Source organism: Trachurus trachurus (genome assembly GCF_905171665.1).
Source record: "Trachurus trachurus genome assembly, chromosome: 4".
NCBI lineage: Eukaryota > Metazoa > Chordata > Actinopteri > Carangiformes > Carangidae > Trachurus > Trachurus trachurus.
This window is the reverse complement of record NC_139898.1, coordinates 12,944,386-12,961,917: the sequence shown is the minus strand read 5'-3', so window position 1 is coordinate 12,961,917 and position 17,532 is coordinate 12,944,386. Positions and strand designations below refer to the sequence as shown.

At 40.0% G+C, this 17,532-nt stretch overlaps 1 protein-coding gene across 1 annotated transcript in view; it reads right to left on the bottom strand.

Annotated features, from left to right (window-relative positions):
• The window catches only part of hcn2b (hyperpolarization activated cyclic nucleotide-gated potassium channel 2b), a gene marked incomplete at its 3' end in the record, with an annotated part of 43,768 nt that overhangs the window by 2,036 nt on the left and 24,200 nt on the right, over positions 1-17,532 (bottom strand). Inside the window, exons 5-7 of the mRNA XM_083969810.1 lie at positions 6,373-6,519; positions 5,500-5,740; positions 2,198-2,362 (exon numbers count right to left, since the gene is read on the bottom strand). Coding sequence (XP_083825936.1) covers positions 2,198-2,362; positions 5,500-5,740; positions 6,373-6,519 — 553 coding nt within the window. The remainder of the gene's footprint in view (positions 1-2,197; positions 2,363-5,499; positions 5,741-6,372; positions 6,520-17,532) is intronic.

Sequence of the window (17,532 nt, the reverse complement as noted above, 5' to 3'; positions counted from 1 at the left end):
CAGGGAGACTGGGACCACAGAGAAGAGTTTAGATGATCCAACATCTGCTGTACCTTGGGGGACAAAGAAGGACTCCCTAGAGACAGACGTGTGGAGAAGGCTACATGCCTGTAGGAAACTGAAGAAGTGTATCTAGCTTTTCTGCACTGCTGTCAGTGGGAGTCAACTTGGTCCTCTGATGCAGTTCCAGAGAGCTGCAAGAAAACTAGATTCTTATAACAGGCTGAGTGATATAACAAGGGGCCAAAAAGGCTGGTCATGAACTTGTTTGTGTCTATCACAGTCAGCCCCTTCTTTAGAAGAGGAGGGATGAGAGGACGCAGATGCTGACTCTTGTGTCCTCTGCTCTATCTGTCAACAGTGTGGCAGTCTGCGCTGGATGACGAGACCCTCTCCTGGGGTTTGGATGGAGGAGGCACAGGAATCCCCATCTGATGTGTTGAAGCGTACAAAAGCTGGGGTGTAATTTTGAGAGTTCGCTGCGGTAGGCTCCACTGCCTGTTATACTTGCTATGGAATTATCAATGAAGTGCCAAGATAGTGGGCGACACCGAAGGGTGGCAATAACTCAGTTAAGGCACTGGGTGGGCTCAAAGAAAAAGAACACAAGGCAAGCAACATGCAAATAGGGAGGTAGGAAAATATTGTTGCCAATCTGGTATGAACCCAGAAGAAATGGAAGCCGTAGGTACGTTGAAGCTACCTCTGACATAACTAAAATAAGCATCCACAAATGTATCACATCCACTATAGTTACCAAGTAACACCTCCATACCTCTGCTAATCTTAGGTGACACTGTGTTACGAGCTTCATAATAGTAACATATAGAAAACAACGGCACACAACAGTACACTTACCTACCAGACACGATATCGTTTGATGTGTTAAAGGGATAGTTCACCAAAAAATTAAATTCAGTCATTAGTGACTCACCAACAAATCCAAAATATCCACTCCTTGTCAAAGATAATCAGCGAAAACATGACAGAATTTACATTAAAGATTTAACAGTTTCTATTTTAAGGCATTTTTAGAGGCAGCTGGTGTTTAAAGAACTGCATTGCACTGAATTCTAAAAAGATGATCCAATACAGATGCATCCAGCTGTCACTCTAATGAACAAAGCGACTTGTCATTATTTCAGAGTTTGTGTTCACATTTCATATTCTTCTCACGGCTTCTGATAGCCCTCTGTGTGTTTGATCCAGAGGCCTTTTTCTTTCTGACGAAGACTACACAACACAAGAACACATTATTAACGATTAATATGTACCAAGTGCACATAGACTCCAGTGGGAATATTTGGTTCAGGTCTTAAAGCAGACAGGTCAGCCTCCCTCCAAATACGTGAGCCGACTGACTGAAGGCTGCTCATGTGTGGAATCCTGCTGCTATGGCAACAGCTGGCAGGTGGCGGGTACAGGGCTTTGTAAACATGTGAAGAATGGTCACATGACAGGGGGATGTGACATCAGCAGCCACGCTGACCTTGGGGGGCATGATGGGAGGGGAGGCTTGTTTGCATTGTGGAGAAAAATAACATGTTTTCATTTACACACTAACAATGAGCAGTGTGTGTGTGTGTGTGTGTGTGTGTGTGTGTGTGTGTGTGTGTGAGAGAGAGAGAGAGAGAGAGAGAGAGAGAGAGAGAGAGAGAGAGAGAGAGAGAGAGAGAGAGAGAAAGAGAGAGAGAGAGAGATCCTCCCCTGCTTGCATCGTTCATACAGAAAATCTTAGCTGTCAGGTAGTGCCGTGCTTTGACAGGGACAACATGATAATGAATAAATACATTTCCTTGTAGTTGAAATCATCATTTGAATGACTCACGAGAGAGAAGAGCCTCTTTACTGTGACTTGTATCAGGGAGGTGAAGTGTTAATTATTATAAGACTAAATCTCCAAGACACATTTTATACATCAAGTCTGGAAGGAAAGATGAATTTGTTACATTTTCATATTTTAGTGAATGAATATAAAATAAAACACATAAAAATAAAAGCCTTATGGACTGACATGATGTTCACTGCACAAGATTTGATGACATGAGTCTAAAACCAAATCTCCATGGTTTTATCCAGGTAATATTACATAATGTTAGATGGAATAAAAACTGATGTCACTTACTGTGCACTTGAGTTTGAGAGCTGTTTATCATTATTATTCTGAATGATTGTGGAAGAGTTTACAAATCCTTACCTATTCTGTCCAACCTGTCGATGGCAACTGTCTCGAAAGCCCTCCTCATCATGGGATACTCCTCCAGCACTTCGTTGAAGTTGTCCACAGAGAGAGAGTACAGACGACAGTAGGTGTCCGCTCGCACGCTGGCTGTCCTTCTGCCACGGGTCAGCAGACAGATCTCTGATGGGGTGAGAAACCGAACAAAAACATACAGTCAGATCAAAAACGTGGTAATCTGACAGACTTAAGGTTGTCAGACAGCAACAGAGAAAAGAACAGGGTGTCTGTGAGTAAGGAGAATTTGTTGAGCCCTCCGAAACCGATGCCCAACCACAATACTGTTACAAAACAAAATGTGTCTGGGTTGTAAACTCTTGGCCTTCAGCAACTGTGTAATCAGAGCAGAATGCATGCCGTTGCTGTGTGAAGTCAGGATGACCTACTGACAGTAAAAGTGAGTGTGAGTCCTCCAGCGCTGGCAGCTATGTGAAGGAATCACACTCTATATTTGGAGATGTTGACTATTTTAAAGCTCAGAAAAGACCAAGTGTGAAAACAACAAACTGTGGACTAGCAACGTTTTGGCTGGGGGATCTCCACTGATGTCAAGAAAGACACAACATAATATTATTTCAGTCATTTTTTGAACAAATAAGACCTCGACAAAAGGTAACATGAGTGTTAGAGGTGCTATATTCAGGTGTTAAATTTGGACAGAGCCAGGCTAGCCTTTCACAGTCTTTATGCTGGGCTAAGCTAACTGGCTGCTGGCTGTCTTTCCCAAATTCCAAATCCCAACTGTTCCTTTTATTTAAATAAATTGTACAATTAACTGCACTGATGGGATTCAGGCCACAACTGCAAGATGTTTTCACTTTCATATCTTGCGTATTGTTTTTTTTTATATATATATGTATACCATGCATACATTCAGATAAAGCCACATACCCTTGCTGCCTATGAGTCAAGAGGATGCAGCAGCATTTTATTTAGAGGTTATTCAAGTGTGACCTTGAGTGTGACAGTGTTTTCTGCCTATCTGATAATGGATTTATTTTTCCTCAGTATCTTAATTATTAATACCCTATATATACGGACAGACATCAGTCTGTTTACTGTAGGTTAGTGGTTAGGCTCCTCGTGGTCAGCTGTTTTAATGGAAGTGAAGTGCGGTGCTATCGATGACCTATTTGGTAATTCGTTATATATTAATCTGTTTAAATTTACTAAAATGTCAGTGGAAAGACAACTTTGCTCCAGCCTAACTTTCCTAAAGTTGAGTTTTGTCCAGTCGTGCATGAAAATTGAAGGTTAAAATTTTAGAGCTCCAATGTTGTGAGAGTTGGGGATAAAACTCGCCACAAATTGCCCTAGATGTTCTTTCATAAAGTGTCTCTTGGGATCCTCCTGGTTACACATAACACAAGAATTTGCATATTTCTGGCATCATTGCGGCATAGCGGTAAGTGCTTAGAGAGGATAATACTCCTAATGAAACCACTGAGGCTGCAATAAAAAGCTATTCAAAACCACTGGGTAACTATTTGTAGTGGATGGGGTAATTGTCATCCTTAAATATGATGACAAATACAAAGAAGTCCTGGATGGGTAAAGTGAATTTTAGCAGTTATTGGCTTGTTACTGGTTCTACTTGGGATCATGACTGCTTTAATCCTTTTCTTTCAGCCTCAGCTGCATTGTTTCCTGTCCTCATTATTTCATATATACATAATGCCCCATATTATCCTTAACAGACTGCCTAATATGTTCACAGGGACTATACTTCTGCATTAGTACCCACATATAAACATTATTTTGTTTATCCAGTCAATAGATAATAAGTTAAAGGGGAACTTTATCAATCAGGATGAGTTTTGTCATGAGGTAGAAAATAGCTGTAGAATGCATCATTCATTTCTCAAACTATATTAAATTCTTCTCATTCAAACCCCTCAACTTTATGTAACAGTAAGTTGCTGGAGGAAGAAAACGAAATCAACTTTGAAGTAGCACTTACAAACTTCGCCACAAATCCAATCAAACTCTGACAGTGAATGTGCATTTGTACAAAAAGTTGCAATATTTTTAACACATCCAATTTAGGATTTACACAGTTATTCAATGAGATATGCTAAGTAATGGTGTGATGGCTGCTACAGTACAAGTGGTGTATTGTTCTGCCAGACAGCGATTTTGAAAAAATGGCCAAAGGCTAAGCTGCAGATTCAGCTGCATTTACATCAATGGAAAAAAAAAGACAAAGCCCGGTCTTTCCCTAAATGCATTAGCACAATAATGGAGCCAATCCAGCCACAGTCTGACAGTGAAAAATGTGCATAGAAATATGGCGTGACTTGACAATAGTACAGGCCAACACACGTAAATGATGGGAGATAATGCCTACTGAACAGTCATTAATCTAACACATTAAAATACTGATGTCACTGTGTATCAAATCCGTGACACTATTTCTATCTACTAATCTAAAAACAGCTATATCCTGTGAAAATAAAGTGTTTCGCCCAACATCACTATCTACTTACTGCTACTTACTAATTCAGAGGTTTTACCACAAATACACATTCCTGCAGTGGTTGAAACAAGCTGTCCCTGCAATCCAAGCCTGCTGCCAGTTCTGTGCATGAGGAGAGACCTGTGATTTCCTCCATGGTGGCAGGGAAGGCTTCAAATGGTCTAAGCTTGACATACGAATGGCCCCATCATCGCCGTTCCGCTGTGCTAATTAGCTGATATTAATTGGATGTGCATATGTGTGATGCGTGTGTGCATGTGTGTGCTGTGCATACGTGCCACTCCGACAGCGCCCTGGGCTGCTGCCACATCAACGTCGCTGCCAGTGAACTCTCTTCCACTGCAGAGGGCACCGGATGTTAAAAATGCAGCCCAAGCCATCAACCCACGAGACTTGAGTGAGTGTGTGTGTGAGTGTGTGGGCGCATGTGTGTGTGTGTGTTTGTGCACGTCTCTGTGGGTTTGTGGGTGGTGAAGGCAGCAGAGGCTCCCACATGTTTCTAAACAGTTCCAGAGGAACAACAGCCTAGGAAAGTGGGACGGAGGTGGCTGTAAGGCAAGACTGTACAAGAAGTCCAAGTAAAATGTCAGGGTGGTCTTTCTTTATTCACTTGTTTCTACTCTTCCTACCTAAATGGTAAACCACAATCTGTGATATTAAGGCTGTGGATTCTGTCAGGATTAAAAAGTAAAAACCACTTCCCTGGAAGAATAGAATAGAATAGAATAGAATAGAATAGAATAGAATAGAATAGAATAGAATAGAATAGAATAGAATGACAAACCTCCAAAGTAGGAGCCGTCCATCAGCTTCATACCGATGCTTCCTTTGGTCAGGACACTGACCACTCCGTGCTGAATGAAGTACATCTTCTTGCCGATGGTGCCTTCTCTGATGATGTAGTCTCCGGGCTGGAAGACTTCAAATCTCAGTTTGGTCAACATGGCTGTGACAAAGTTGGGATCAGCGTTGGCAAACAGCGGCATGGACGCCACTAGCTTGCGACAATTGAAGTTGACGATTTCCTATATGGTGACAGCAGATAGGACTTGATTTATTTTGGTTTGGCATTTGAGGAAACACAGAACAATAATGCTAGTTTTAATGATGAGGTTTATCACAAGGTAAGCTATCTGCAGGGTTTTTTTTATTACCTTGAGGGACTCTGGCACGACTCATTTAAGTTTTCTACTGTACTTACTTTGTGTTACTTTTAGTCGCCTTTCAAGTAAGAAGACATTGTTTACTGTGAACTCAAACAGGCAGCTAGAAAAAACAACCCCTGCAAGTGTAGAAGGATGAAGTCCATTTGAAGCTTCCTTTACAACCATCTGTTGCTGTCTTTTAAAGTGTAGTTTTTTCTAAGTGAAGTTTGGTAAAAACAGCAACAGTTCGTATGTGAATATACAGATACTGTGTGCCTTTTTCATGAAAATAGTCCATATCTGAGCTTTATAGGACATTTATTCCACTTAACTTACTAAGTAGCGGAGAGTTTTGACACTGGTGTGTGTGTGTGTGTGTGTGTGTGTGTGTGTGTGTGTGTGTGTGTGTGTGTGTGTGTGTGTGTGTGTGTGTGTGTGTGTGTGTGTGTGTGTGTGTGTGTGTGTTTGTGTGTGTGTGTGGGAAGATGTTGGACGTTTGGGTGTTTCCATACCTCGCGTAGAGGCTCATTAAGCTCCTCCAGGATGCTTTCTTCATCAAACATCTTGCCCTGGTATCTGTGTTCGTAGTAGTCGTGGATTTTCTGCCGGAAGTCAGCCGGTAGTTTGTGGAAGGACATGTACTGCTCCACTTGTTTGTACTGAAAGATGGAGAAAGGTGTGAGAGATGGCGGTGAGGAAGAAAATATGGTCAATGGAAACAGGACTCAACAGCTCCTCTGTTAATTGTGACAGGAGGTTCAATATGATAGTGATTTGTTTCTAGCATCATGATTTCACTGCACACAGCCACTTTCCTAAACTAGTGCAGCTGTGGAGACACTGCACAGTTTTTGATTTCCACTCAAGCTGACTTTTTCTCAGATCATCTTATCACTGGCTTTTTACTCAGCTACAGATGTGTTCATGTGTGCACTTATTGAGATGCACAGCTCTGCAAACATCAAGATCCCCTGACCCATTTCTACCTTGTAGCCATGGGAGGAAAACTGTGATGAAGCTGTTAAGGAAACATGAGAGCTCTGTGAAGCCCATGAGGATTCATCATGCTCTACTGTCTTTATAGAAAAAAAAAAGATGCTGCTGTTCGACAGTCTCTCTCTACACAGAAAATAATATCAGCCTTCCCACAGGGAACACATGTCTATTATTATTTTTCATGAGAGAAACACATGAAACAACTGTGAAGACCATCGTAAAGAAAAGAAAAAAAGACACATGTAAATAATTAAATGGGCATTTGTGTACTCGACTTACTATTCTGAGACAGGATGATGTTTGTTATTTATGTTGGAGCTGATAAATATGTAACTATGTGGTTAGAGAAAAAGAGCAGAAAGAGGAGGTTGGCTGCAGCATGTCATGTTTGTTCACTGAAGGGTCAGACTGAACTCAAGTGACTATAACATATTCACAACTATTACAGTATGTTTCTCTACATCAGATACAGCCTGAATGTCCACTTCTCTCAACTCATCATGATGCTGTGCAACACATTTCATGCCTGGATTCCCGGTGGAAACAGAAGCCACAGGATCTGCTGTATAGCATCTCATACAAGATGAAGCATTATGGGCTCTTTGTCTGTTGGGGGACATTGTAAATCTTGATATTATTTCCTATCCAATAATACACAAATAGCTTTTTAGGTTTTGTTTACATATACTAAGAAGACTGGGATTCTGTGTGGTTTCATGCATCACCAGCTCACTGTAAACAACAAAACACACTGCACACATCAACACCCTGAGGGCGAAAAAGTGGCAATATGACTCTGTTCACTTCCTGTTATATCAGCAGCCAACATAGCAACGCTCCAAACAAAAAAGAAAAAAAAGGAGGAAGACAAGACATGTACAGTATTAAAAAAAAATCAGAAATCCTATGTGATAATAAAATAGATCAAGCAAGGATATAATGTGAATGAATTTCATGTACACACACACCCACAAACACACACACAGAGAAAACACTTTAAAAACAGTGATCAATATTGTGCACAAAGTACAACAAATCCATGTTGGAGTTGCTTTAAAATGTTACATAAGGCCTCCCTCTCTGTCTCCCAAGTGTGTGTGCTTATGTGTGTGTTAAACAGCGTGAGTCATCCCTCTGTGGAATAAACTGTCAATTGGATGAGTTGTAGATTTGAAGCTGGAGGTCAAGGGAGAACCTCCCCTGACCAACGCCACGCTTGACGCATCTCAAAACTTACACGTGGGGTTCTAACACGGTGGTTGGGTAAGTGCTGCTCACAGCCTTGCATGATAAACAGTTTACTGTGCTACAGTATTTACTGTTCCACTTACTGGCAGTGAAAAAGAAATTGATTGCACACTGTCAAGCGAAGCCATTGTTGTTTACAGCCAACCTGTGGGTTTATATTAATCAGCAGAGCTATAATTCAGTTGACTTCCATGTGTTGAGAAGCTCTAGGACTGTGACTTTTCCTTGTTTTACATGCAACTAAAAACTGATAATGACAAAACAGTGAAAGGTGAACGTAATGACCAATTTGATAAATAACAAGTTACAATTTAGTTCAATATTGTGTGTGGGTGTGTGTGTATATATATATATATATATATATATATATATATATATATATATATATATATATATATATATATATATATATATATATATATATATATATATATATATATATATATATATATATATATATATATATATATATATATATATATATATATAGGGTATAGACTGAAGCCTTTCTATGTCAATCAGGACCTCCACCCCCACCCCCAAGAGCCTGCACAGATAAATGGTATAGCCACTTATCTGTGGCTGGATGGACGGACGGATTGATGTCCAGGGCAGGGTGCTTAATTTGTCCTTGGCATACAATGAGCAAGCCAAGTCTTAGAGATACAGACACTAAGCTCCCTCCTCTCCAGTCAATCTGACCTCATTAAGAGGGTTATGTGGTTACTTAATTGGGCTACAAGTCTTTTCTGACTAATCCATCAAATTGAATACCTGGCAAATCAAGGCTGTGTGTAACTAAATGAAAGTTGTGTATTCAACTCCAAAAAAGAAACACAGATGCAAACGTACATGATCTTCTGTCACGATACATGACGATGTGACACCTCTATTTAGATTTATGTCAAGCTTTGTAAATGTAACACCTAACATGTGACACCAAGTCCATGAGTCATATGACAGTTATCGTATCACACCAGTGGTAAAAGTTAAGCTGGTAATTAGCTCAGGATGGATAACCCTCAGATTGCAGAACCCCTGGGCACATTCAAATCAGCAGTGTGACGTCTTGGGTATCCCTAATATCGATCACCTGCCTCTACCTCTAGCTTTGACAGTCACGAGAGGAGGGCTTTTAAAGGAATAGCCTACTCTTCAGCTCACCAGTGGTGGAAAATTTGAAGCAGTTCTGGAGGCTCATGGTATCTCTTGACACCTGCTAACATGTAATTTGTCATCCACCCTAATGTTATTATGAGACTGGACAGCCGGTAGAAATACTGGAAAACTGTCGACTTAAGTGCGGAACAGTGTAGTAGCTATAAAAGAAAATGATGTTGGGTTGGCTGTGTGGACATACATCCAGAGGAATTCCACACTTCAATCATCCAGAGTGCCGATATCTTCCTGCCGGCAAGTCGATGTCTTGACCGGACTATCACAATTTATGAGGACAGGCCATCTATGAAGGAAGAGCAAGGGCGCTGACATGACCTTGCTTATAATAGTTGATGACACGCATGGGATGGGATTGTACGCTGTCCAGGAAATTACATTTTGTCACACAGTAAGCGACATATGGGGGGGGAAAATGGAGGTTTGACCCTTATGGCCTGGGTGACACAGCAAATCACAATATCCTTAATTCACAACATACTGGCTGCCATGGTAGAACATCATTCATTTTATTTCCCAGAAGGATGATCTCTCCTTATATAAAGTGGTAAGTGGTTCTTATGAAAGGGAAAATACTTGGGAAGAACTGAACTGTAACATTGGTCAAGGAGATTTGCAATTGCCCCATTTTCAGAAACATTTAATTCTTCAATTTCTATTTATCATTCTTTCCATCTACTATAATCTCTGTCTCTTTCTTTCTTTCTCTCAAAAACCTCTTCTGCTCTTCTCTATATCTCTTTCAGGCACTTTTACCCAACTTTGGTATAGCATCCTGCATCCTGCAGAAATCAATCCTACATACATACAATGCAGCGTGACCTGACCTTATACATGATTTTTTTTTTTAGCAGACTGGATCACTTACTTAATGAACCACATAATGAAATTACATTTGTAAAAAACAATTTACAGAATCCTCTTCCCTCTTATGTAAACCAGCTTTAATCGCAACCTCATACAAATGTAATTAATTGCCTCTGGTCATGGTTCATTCAGCATGAAAAGCCATAAAGCACTTAATGAAAACCTCACGAGATGTCTTCCTCATCTTCCTCAGCCATATTTTCTAACAACTAACTCATCATGAAAGTAAACACATAATCTAGACGAATGATAAAGATATATTTGTTTAAGACATACTGTACCAACAAATACTATGCCTAACTAATCAAATGAAAGATAAAAAGGATATAAGTTCTCTCACTTCACCCCACACAAATGTACCGTGTGTCAGTGACAATAAAGATGGAGCCCACTTCCAGCGCATCAGGCTCATGGGGATAAACTGGAAGGCTCCTATTAAGTGTTTCCTGCCTCGGGATTCAATGTGTGACAGTCAATTAAACTAGAATGACATTTCTCTCTCTCTCTCTTCCACTCTCTCTCTCTGTTTCATTCTCCTTCTCCTTTAAAAGTGGTGGTTGAAGGAGCAGAGTTTTATTGACTGTCTGTTTTTCTCTGCATCAGACTTTAGTGGCCATGTCACTCAAAGTCCGTGGAACAGAGTGGAGTGAAACTCATTGAAATTGCTAAAATCCGCCAACTTCTTAAGTGAGACACAGTTGCCCAATATAAAACTGTGTTGTTGGAATTTCATAGTGCACTCTGTGCTACTGCACAGCCATGTTTATTGCTGTTATTGCTGTCGCCCTAGATCTACTCACATAACAAACACACTTTAACACAGATCTCATACACTTGTCCCCACTGCACTGAAGCTTTAGTGATGCCACTTTGGATGAAAGCAAATGAGAACATGTAAATGTATATGAACTAACTAGCCAGATACATATTTATGTGATACCTGATGGATATTATTTACCATCCATTACTGCAAGTTTTTAGAGACGTAACTCCCAAATTCCAAAGTGTGGTACAGATCCTTCAACATGGTATTAATAATGTAGTGATATCTCATAGACGTTACCTCTGGGATGCAGATAAAACTGGACTGAAATCCTTCTGCTGCATTAGACTATATAACTAAGAAATGTAGGCTATATAACTAAGAAATGCATATGAAATCCAATCAGTTCCTGTCAGCCAGTGGACTTAGCTAACACAGGGTCAAAACTGTGCTGAGTTTTTTTTTTTTTTTTTTTTCATTTTTATAGGACATAACGCCCCAAGTTGGTGGCTTGTGAGCATGATGCATGGCTGTCACTGTAAGCTGCCACAGAGGAGAAATTGAAATTGAATTGGCCCTGCCATTAATGGGCTTTGTGAGGATGTGACAAGTGTTATACCGTATCTGTGCTCGTGTGTGTTTTGTGGCGTCCTGAGTGTATAAAACTCGAGTTGACTATCCTTCAGTTCACTGACTAAGGAGTGGAGGCGGTTGTAGAGAATTAAATCCACACAAACAAATATGCGCTCACGGCACACTGCGTGACATGTATGAATTGATGAAGATGTGGAGGAACTGAGGAGACAGTCAGAATGATTTAGACCTGCAAACACAGTACAGCCTATATTAATAATACATGACAACAACGGTTCACGTTGTCCATATTATAAAATGCGTGATGTAAAACAACATTTTTTTTCACTTTGATCCTGACATCATTATGAGTCACCATTATATGTCTATAAGGAGTGCACTAATGACATAAATCCAGGTGATCCTGACTTAACCAAAAGGCCACTGGAGGTAAATGTCAGGAGGATGTCCCTGATAGCTTTATACTTTCACTGTGTTTTAAAGGGACACTCCACTGATTTTACACTTCAACTTCACTTTACTCCTGGGAAGTGTCACTCAGCCTGTGAAAACAGTTGTGTAATGTCTTTTGTGGCTCTGGGGGGAGCTTTCGAATGCCTGAAAAAAAAGGAAAACCCTGATGATGTCATCTGGGTTATTCGCCTTGTTTGGCCTTTAACTTTAAATTCTTTACTGAAGTGCTGTGTTATGAGCTGGCGACAGAGGGTTTAGCAGTCCAACAGATAGAGGTATACTGTTGTGGGAATAGGCATTATGGGATATCTTGGCTTATCCTACATAAATTTGGGCCATTCCTTCTGTAGTATGTCCCTATTGGTAGCATGCACAAATAAAGCAACACAGTTAGCCTGTGCCAATTTTCAACTGGATTTTTTTTTTTACAAACAAAAACTCAACACAGCAATCAAAAAAATATAATTAATGAAACCTCTTTAAAATGTAACATCCCCAATTCTAACGTTAATACTTGCGATTAGGGTGAAATTGAGCATGAAACTACAATCACAACTGTGGAAATAGTGTCTGACAACAAAAACAAACAGAAATGTGGGGGGTTGTTTCTAACTTTCAACTATGAAATGAGGTTAAAAGCTCCACAAACAACCAAGCAAGTCAAGCATGGGTTAAATTACATTTTCGGGATGATTTATTTTATCTATCAAATGTGTCAGAGACCCAGGTTGTCCAGGTCAGGCCTCAGTGATTGTCCAGGTTATGAGCAGTTCCTCAAGCCGTTGTTTGATGTGTCAAGGCCCAGTGGGTCAGTGCTCATCACTGAACCCAGGGGTCACATCTCCCTCCTCTCTCAACTGTTCAGGTGCACTGCTGCTGTATTGCTCCTGAGGGGGAGGAGTGGAGTGCAGTTACATAATAGCTAATGCCCTCTGTCCATGTGTCCGCTGGCAGATGGTGTATTGCCCAACAGTCAGGGGAGAATGGGGCGCAGGGGTGGAGGTTGGGGGGCTGTAGGGATGGAGGGATGCAGGGATGGAGGGCAGAGTATTGTTAAGAAAAGGCAGGATGAGGACGCCAGTCACCTCAACCTGAAGGATGGGTCGACAAAGGAACAGTAAGCTGCTGCCACTGCCTCATCACCTCTACTGTAGTAGTACTGTTTGTAGAGATTGTGTGAACACCCACAGACACACAAACAGTAATATAACACCGGCTGAAACTTCACATGTCAACGCCAACACTGGGACTGCTCTCAAAATGTGGCCACATGATATTGCTGCATCCAAGACTGGGGATGTTACATAAGGCTGTATATTGCAGGGTATGAGGTACGATTGTTGAGTACTGTAGTTCAAGTCATTTTAAAGCACAAATACAAAATATTATGATTTTATATTTTAAAAGAAATTGATAAATATGATAAATAGTTAAAATCACTGGCTTAAGAGTTAAAATAATGACTCACAAAAGTGAAGGGGAAGAAATGATGAGCTCAATATTATTTTATTATTTATTATTAAACACTTGGAACCAATTGTTATGAATGACTGAAAAAAAAAACTAAAATTAATAAATAGGTGAAATAATTGGATGCAAAGGGAAGAGTTAAAAGTAGCAGATAAATTAAGGAAACAGTTAGCCTAATGTAAATGATTGGAACCTGTAAGTAATGGATAATCAGGTTAAATATTGTAGGCCTACTAGATAAGCTAATCAATGGATGTAAATGCAACCTCAAAACTGACAATTGAATCATTTGAAAACATATAATAACAATATCCACCAATACCAATATCCTTAACATCCACTGAAAAGTGAACACACTGTGTTGATGAAGGGGTACCTGAGTTGATTTGACAGGGATGTGGGGGTTCATCACTGTCTACAGTGTTCCTAATTACGTAACATGCTGTACCCCTCTCTTATCTCACATTCACTGTGTGTGTCTATTTATATTCTTGTCTCTAGGCCACACAGCAAACCAAACAGCATGTGTCAATTGTGATAAAGCAGAAAAAATACCAATTTGCTTTGTCAAACTTTTGCATCGTAAACAACTGTTTGAATCCACACAACTCTTTGGTCAGTGGGGTCTTCATGCACCCTCCCAGTGGATGATACTTAGCGACAGAGCTATTATGACATTTCTGTCTCAACACTGAGTGCATTGCTAACTGTTTACTCTGTGTTATGTCAATATAAGTTCATGCTGTCGCTAGCATTTAGACTATCTCATACAAAGAATCTGTTTTGTCATTGAGGCAAGTTCCAGCCCATAACTCTGTCTCCACTATGTTATCTCATGAACCTATTGTAGACGGCAGTACAGCATGGTTCAGTTCATTGGTTAATGATGAACAAACAGTCATGGGATACTGAGGAGGGATGGGAGGTTGGATTTGTTGTCTTAGTCAAGACTAGCAGGCTGTTACCAATCTGTTCATTATTTCTCTGCTCTGCATCATGGAAGAAGAGGAGAATGAAAGCAGCAGCAGGAACTGATTTCTGCAGACGTCACATCATTTGTCACATCTGACAAAGTACAGCTGCACGTAACAGATACAAAGCAGAGACTCCAGCATGGAGTCTGTAGCTAATTTGCTCTTTCTCTCATCTTAAGTCTCTGTTTGAAGCACAACTGTGAGCTCTGTCCTTTGGACTTATGGCTTTAACGCTACAAACCAAATTTGGTTAGGACTGGGTGACATTTATGAGAGGAGTGGCCTGACAAAATTGTGGAACATTTGTCAATTGCAGAAATGGGCGTGGCCTTTAGTCGTTTGATTTGAAGCCCCCCAAATAACATGAAACTATAGAATTATTATTCTGGGGCTTAAGATTCAATAGTTGAAAAGTAAAATGAAAAGTTGTTAAAAAAAAATGGCATCCTGATGCCGATCATTATTACATACGATATTGATATCACCTTAAAGCAGAAGCTGACCAGCTAATCACTGGTAAGTACAGAACAAGAGTGAAATAATAAAAAAAAAAGACAAATTAATAAGGACATGAAAATAAAGAAATGAAATAGAAAATGTCATTAAAGAATAAGTAAATTTAGAAAATTACATTCTGCTTTTAAAAATGCATGGGGAAATAACACAAGGTTAAAAGTTGGCAAGCTCAAAAGGCAATTACATAAAAAGGAAGTCTATGAGAGTGTATTTTGAGAAGTGGATTTAAAAGATAGTATTGATTTAATAAGTCTGAGTCCTTTGGACAGAGCAGTTAGCAGATCTGATGAAAAAAAAGAAAAGAAAAGTCCCTTGACTGGTGGACGTGAGGACACTCATATGGATATCATTTAACAAATTTAACAAAAATCTTGCAAAAATCAGTATCACTGATCTGAAACCAATGTCAGACAACACACTGACCCCTTTTTTGAGTATCTCTCTCTCTCTATATATATATACACACAGTATATTAGATACACACACACATACATACTGTATGCAGTTATAAATGGAATTCAGTGTGCTCACTTGTGGATGGGATACCCCGGATCCACTGATAATTAATCCATTCCCTGCTGTGTTTACTATGCTCAGAAATCTGACACATACATACAGTTGCTTCATTACAGTTTAAATAAAATCACAACCATTCCCCCAGGAGATCCGGTCTGCTATAAACTCAACATCATCATGGATGCTCACTGATATGATGACCTAGAAAATAAGGCAAGATGATTATCTTTCCAACATGAAGCAAACAGAATAATAAACGGAATAAAACTACATGTTGATTATGACACAGGAGAAACCCTGATCGCCCTTTGTTCTAAACATTAGCCAGGGGCTTCAGCTATAGACAACAAAGCCTGACCAATCACTCTGATGTGCTTGAGTGATAGAGGAACACACCACCTGCATTGCATGATTGGGGCGGCTTACATCACTCTGTGGCTGCAGAGAAGCACATGTGTGTTTATAACAGCTGTCAGCTCTATTTCTCTATATAGTGTTTGCAGGGTTGTCATTATTTATTAATTTCATATTTATTTATAACAGAAAACATGAGTAAAGTGCCTCCAAAGAGTCTCCACATGGTTAAAATATATATTTATTTACTTTTTCATGTATGTGTCATATTCAGATTCTGAGTATAGACAGAGAGAACTATAGATGTCATGTGATGTGATGTGGTAAATGTCTTATTCTCTGTCTTTCTGCTGGGTGTTGAATCTAAATATGATAGACAACATATATATTGTTTAATCACTTTATCAGCAGCATGTGGAGACAGTAAGTGGCACTTTAGTATAGTCTCCTTTTAAAAATAAATGAGGAATTAATCTATAATGAGAAGAAATACAGAAAACAGTTCAGTAACCTGCGACAGAGCTGGCAGTAACAGTAATGCAGAAGAGTCTTGGCTACTGTATGTGCATCTCATCGCAGTTCAGCCGTGTCTGCTGCCAGACTCACAGGAAGTGCATCCCCTGCATAAGACATCCACACATCACAGTGGTTCTAAGGAAGCTAACAAGACACAGAACACCACTGACACCATGGCCCTGTAAAGCACGAGTGTGCTGTGCTCCCCTCGCCGACGCCCAAAGCTTTGATCTGCTGTTCCATGGAGACAACAGACGGGCCCAGGCCCAGCGAGCTGCAGCCATGAATATCGAACTAATAGAACAGATGCTGCTCCTATCAAAGTGTGTTGGAATCTAATGAGTAAACCCTCTCTGTTCATATCAAATGTGATAACCTACACATAGACGCCGTAGATACAATATCCTTATGGACTCTCCTTGTGGCAACTTGCTATGTTCTAGACAGGAGGGCCATCTGGACACAGGTCCTGAAGCTAACAACCTGATTAATATCACCAGCAATCTGAAGACAGAGTGTAGCAAAACCATCCTTCCTCTGCCCCTGAGAATTTTCCAACCCAACAAAATGCAGGTGAATTACATCTTGTTTGTGGTGCTAACACCATTAAAACAACAAATTAAGAAACATAAAAGGCATGTCCTATATTTTATATTGCAAAACACCTTTAGTTGCTTCATTGCAAAGAGTTAGATAAGAAGATTGATAGCATGAAGCCAGAGCCAGGAGCAGATTGGTTCACTGAAGTGAAAAAGACTGGAAGCAGGGAAACCATCCAGCCTGGGAGAACTTGTTACAGCAAGTAACTCCCCGTAAAAATATCCTCATTGCCACATTTTTCGAGCAGGGAGGTTAATAAAACACTATAATAACTATAATGTGTTCATTTCTTTGTGAGCTGTATACAGTAGGTGCTGGTAGGCATGTTTTGTTTAAACTTGGTGTAGTGCCAACTGCCAAGGAAGCTGTTTCTCTCACTTTCCAATCTTTACACTCAGACAAACTGTCTCATGGCTTTTATCTTTGTACTTACCACACACACACACAGCACAAGGGTGGTATTGATCCACACACACACTTACACAACTCTCAGCAAGAAAGCAGATAAGTATCCTCCCTCAAAAAATATGGAATTAATAAATGATGTTACATGAACATTTTAAAGACTTTGCACATTGCAAACAGAAGTGTTTTTTGCCATCATCACCAGATTTACACAGATTCTCAAA